Source organism: Octopus bimaculoides, chromosome 21 (assembly GCF_001194135.2).
Source record: "Octopus bimaculoides isolate UCB-OBI-ISO-001 chromosome 21, ASM119413v2, whole genome shotgun sequence".
Classification (NCBI taxonomy): domain Eukaryota; kingdom Metazoa; phylum Mollusca; class Cephalopoda; order Octopoda; family Octopodidae; genus Octopus; species Octopus bimaculoides.
Window position 1 is genome coordinate 2,568,229 of NC_069001.1, and position 4,308 is coordinate 2,572,536.

At 39.3% G+C, this 4,308-nt stretch overlaps 1 protein-coding gene across 2 annotated transcripts in view; it reads left to right on the top strand.

Moving 5' to 3' along the window:
• LOC106873320 (Golgi reassembly-stacking protein 2) overlaps nt 1-4,208 on the top strand; it is a 14,494-nt gene extending 10,286 nt beyond the window's left edge. For both annotated transcript variants that reach the window (XM_014920682.2, XM_052975595.1), the window contains exons 8-10: nt 1,555-1,671; nt 2,433-2,612; nt 3,764-4,208. In XM_014920682.2, the coding sequence (XP_014776168.1) occupies nt 1,555-1,671; nt 2,433-2,612; nt 3,764-4,119 (653 nt within the window). In that variant the 3' untranslated portion in view covers nt 4,120-4,208. The remainder of the gene's footprint in view (nt 1-1,554; nt 1,672-2,432; nt 2,613-3,763) is intronic.
• The last annotated feature ends 100 nt before the right edge of the window (nt 4,209-4,308 follow it).

Consider the following 4,308-nt stretch of genomic DNA (forward strand, 5'->3'; position numbering starts at 1 on the left):
TGTGGCCCAAATGCCAAGGGGGCAGCTGCCAGAAGAATCTTGGGGACCACTAATCCAATGCATAGTGTAGTAATTAGTATTCACACCTATAATTATTGCTGTCCAGCCCCTGGCCAGTTCTGACCCTACAAGCCTTTCATTAAATATGTTCCAGCTGTATCCATCCCATTTTTTTTATTCAGTCATAGTTTATCTGGGACTACATTTTCTGATGTATAATAGACCAGTTGGTTGTAGTAAGGCAGTAAACTGACTGATTTGTTAGTGCATTGGGTAAAAGGCTCTGCAGCATTTTGTCCATCTTTGCGTTCTGAGTTCAATTTCGGCCATGGTCGACTTTACTTTATATCTGTTTCTGGGTCAATAAGTACCAGTTAACGACTGGGGTCGATTTAATCGACTAGTTCCCTCCCACAAAATTGCTGGGTTTGTCTTAAACATAGAAATCGATATGTTATTTAGAGTTACAAACCTGTTTAGCCCAGGTTAGTCCTACTCCAGCAGACCAATTAACCGAGTGTTCCAACAGGAATCATCTTCTTTTTTCACCAGACACATTGTATCTTGGACTACATTATCTCATGTACAGTAAAGCATGGCCCTCTTATTTAATTGGGGTCTCACTTGAACAGTGAGAAAAATCTTTAGGCTTTGTAGCAAAGTTACCTCCCTTGAAAGAATTTGTCAAGTAGCTATGAGTTGTCTCCCTTTACAATGACGTAACGCTGTTAGATTTTTGCATTTTATGATAATTATATTCATTGTTTTTGTATACTTAATACATTGACTCTACATTTCTATACAGTATACATGTGGGTGTGAGTGTGTCCCACCCGTTTCTGCATAACATGTAGCATTGTCTCCCATGACTTGTTTTTATTGATTCTTTGCAGGGTCTTACCAGTCGAGGTTGACTTTGCCTTTCGTCCTTTTGGGATCGATAAATTAAGTACCAGTTGAACACTGGGGTTCGATGTAATCGACTCATCCCCACCTCCCCAAAGCTGCCCTTGTGGCAAAAATTTGAAATAATAACAATAATAATAATAATTATTATTATTATTATTATTATTATTATTAAGATGGTGAGCTGTCAGAATTGTAAACACACCAGGAGAAATGCTTAGCGGTATTTCGTCCATTCTTATGTCCTGAGTTCAAATTCTGCTGAGATCGACTTTGCCTTTTTGGGGTCGATCAATAAAGTACCAGTGAAACACTGGGGTCGATGTGATTGACCAGTCCCTTCCCCACAAAAAAATTTCAGGCTTTCTGCCTTTTAGTAGAAAGTATTATTATTATTGACTCAAATTTTGGCACAAGGCTGACAATTTTGTGGGGAACAAAAAGGTCCTCTACTGGATTTGATTTTTCTTAACACCTGGAAGGATGCAAAGTTCACTTTGGCAGGATTAATGCTGTCTCTTGGAAGTTCTCAGTATAAATAATATATTGTCATTTAATTTTATAATAAAAGCCCCCAAAAAACAAACTGTATTTGTCCTGTGTCTCTTTTTTCTTCTGTTGAGTAGTGTTTCCTTTTTGTATTTGCAGGCGTCCCAACTATCCCTGTGTTAAACAATCCAGTTGATGCAATGTCTGGGGCCAGTGGAGTTCCAGGCCAGATGCCTTTCTCCACACCCTTAACATTTCCACCAGGTTCAGCATCAAGTAGGTCCTTACTTTACTTCTTGTTGTTTAATCCCAGTGACTCAGTTGATCTCATGATTAAAAATAGTCCAGCCATGACCACCCCTCATATCTTTGTTTTCATGTCCACATTTTCATTTTAGCCATTGAAAATCTGTTTCAATAAACTATACATTGTTTGTATTATGCAAAAGTGTCGTAAGTCCAAAATGTTGCTTTTTCTCAGAAAGCACAAAAATAGTTTCACCATTCCATAGCAGAACCATTCTACTACTCTTTGACAATTTTTGATATCTTGGCATCTGAAGCAGCTGGAGATACGATACTTTGACCAAAAGAACCAGCTTTTACAAGCAAAAATAAATATTGCAAAAAAAACCGCATTTGGTCAAATTTGGACATACGAGAGTAACATAATAGCAAAGAGATGTGTGTCTGATGAGATTCTTTTAGTTTCATGTGGCTTCAGTCAGCCCAGGGCTATAGTAGAAGACACTTGCCCAGTGCCATGCAATGGGACTGAACCTGGAACCATGTGGTTCAGAAGCAAACTTCTTAAACACACACCTGCATATATATTGAAAGCAAAAACACAATCCAGAGGACAGGTTTTTTCTTAATAATAATAATAATTCTGGGCAATTTGATCACCACATTAATAGTGTAGGTCATTAATCAGTTGGGGTGGGCATTGGAATGCGATCAAAGTTACCTCTAAATACCTGAACACCTTCTGATCCTCCAGTGGTTTTATTGTCTGTCTGTTTGTCTCTCTCTTCCAGCTCTGCCGCCACCAACAGCCATGCTAAACTTACCAAACCTAGCATCACTTCCTCCACTGACCACTCCAATATCTATACCTGGATTCCCAACCATACCCCCCACGTTCTCTACATCAGCAATCAACCCTGGCGTTGTCGGAGGGGCAGCTGCAGCTGGGGCAGGAACGGTTGCAGGAGGAGGTGAGTCTAATTACCTTTATCTTTTACTTGTTTCAGTTAATTGGCCACGGGCATGCTGGAGCATCGCCTTGGAGAATTTCAGTCAAGCAAATCAAACCCCACGACTTATTCTTTAAAGCTTGGTACTTATTTTATCAGTTCCTTTAGCTGAACTGCTAAGTGGCAGGGATGTAAACACACCAACACTGGTTGACAAGCACAAAGACGCACGACAAGCTAAAATTACATTGACCCCCAAATAATTACTGGGGGTCAATGTAATTAACTAGTCCCCTTCCCGAAACTTTCAGACCTTGTGCATATAAGAGAAAGCATTATTAAGTACCAGTTGCATACTGGGATCAATTTAATCCACTTTGCCCTTCTCTCAAAACTGATGGTGCCTTGTCTTCACTTTGAATCAGATGACAAAAACATCCACAGCCCCTTCTGCAGCAGTTTTGTATCTGTTTGTGTTGCGCTTGATATAAATATCTGCTATCACTCACGGAATTTACTGTTGCATCCAGCCATGCCAGTTTCATTGAATATATTGTGCTTGTAGTGATGACAATTTACATAAACAGTTCATGCTTTAAACTGGTTGGCATAAATATACGCCAAACTGTATTTTTTTAATATTATAATTGCTGATCTCAGCTGAGATGATTACCGTCAGTGCAACCTAAGCCATTGGCTGGTGAGTTGGCAGAATCATCAATCGTTACATTCTGAGTTCAAATACTGATGGGACCGTCTTTGCCTTTCATCCTTTTGGGGTTAGTAACATTAGCACTAGTAGAACACTGGGGCCAATTCAACTTGGCCCCTCCCCAGAGTTGCGGGTTTTTGTAATTAATTTGTAATTATTAATATAATTAAGGCGTCGAACTGGCAAGATTGTTTCTGCATCAAACAAAATGCCTCACAGCATTTCTTCTGGATTTTACTGAGTTCAAATGTCACAGAGGTAGACTTTGCCTTTCAGAGTCAATAAATTCAGTACCAGTTATGTATTGAGGTTGATATAATCAATTTGCCCCCTCCCCTTAAATCTTTATTATTATTATTATTAAAATCGTTATGATTATGATTAGGTTTTAAGAAAGTAGATGTCTTACTTTTAATTACCATTTGATTTTTTTATTTTGTTAAAATTTTTAATATTTCAGCCACTGTGCCTCTCACCACAGGAATGGTAGGACCACCCATCACTACTGGAATGATGGCACCTCCTGCTTTCAGCACAGGAATGGTTCCACCTCTAATTAGCTTACCAAATCTGTCAGCATCTATGATGCCTTCCAGTACAGTGCCAGCCAGCAGTATCTCCACATTGCCCGGTATGACGTATTCCTCCATACCCGCGACACTGCCAACAGCCACAGCGACTCCAGTGGCAAACGAAGGAGCTAGTGAAGGTGTGTCGCTGACGCAAAGCCATGTGTCTGCGCAGCCCCAAGCTGCAGAGCTGACTGCACGGACCAATGAACTGGAGGAGAAAAAGGGTGTAATGGCAGCTTCTTAACACCTGATCAAACGCGCGGCTAAAGTTTTTGAACCAAACAGTGGAAGGATGTAAAAATAACAAAAAAAAAACACACCTATATTTATATATATATATATATATATATACATATATATATATAAATAAATAGCAATTTGAAGAAAAAAAACTTGATCTTTTATGGGCAAAACAAAAACACTTCAGTTGTTT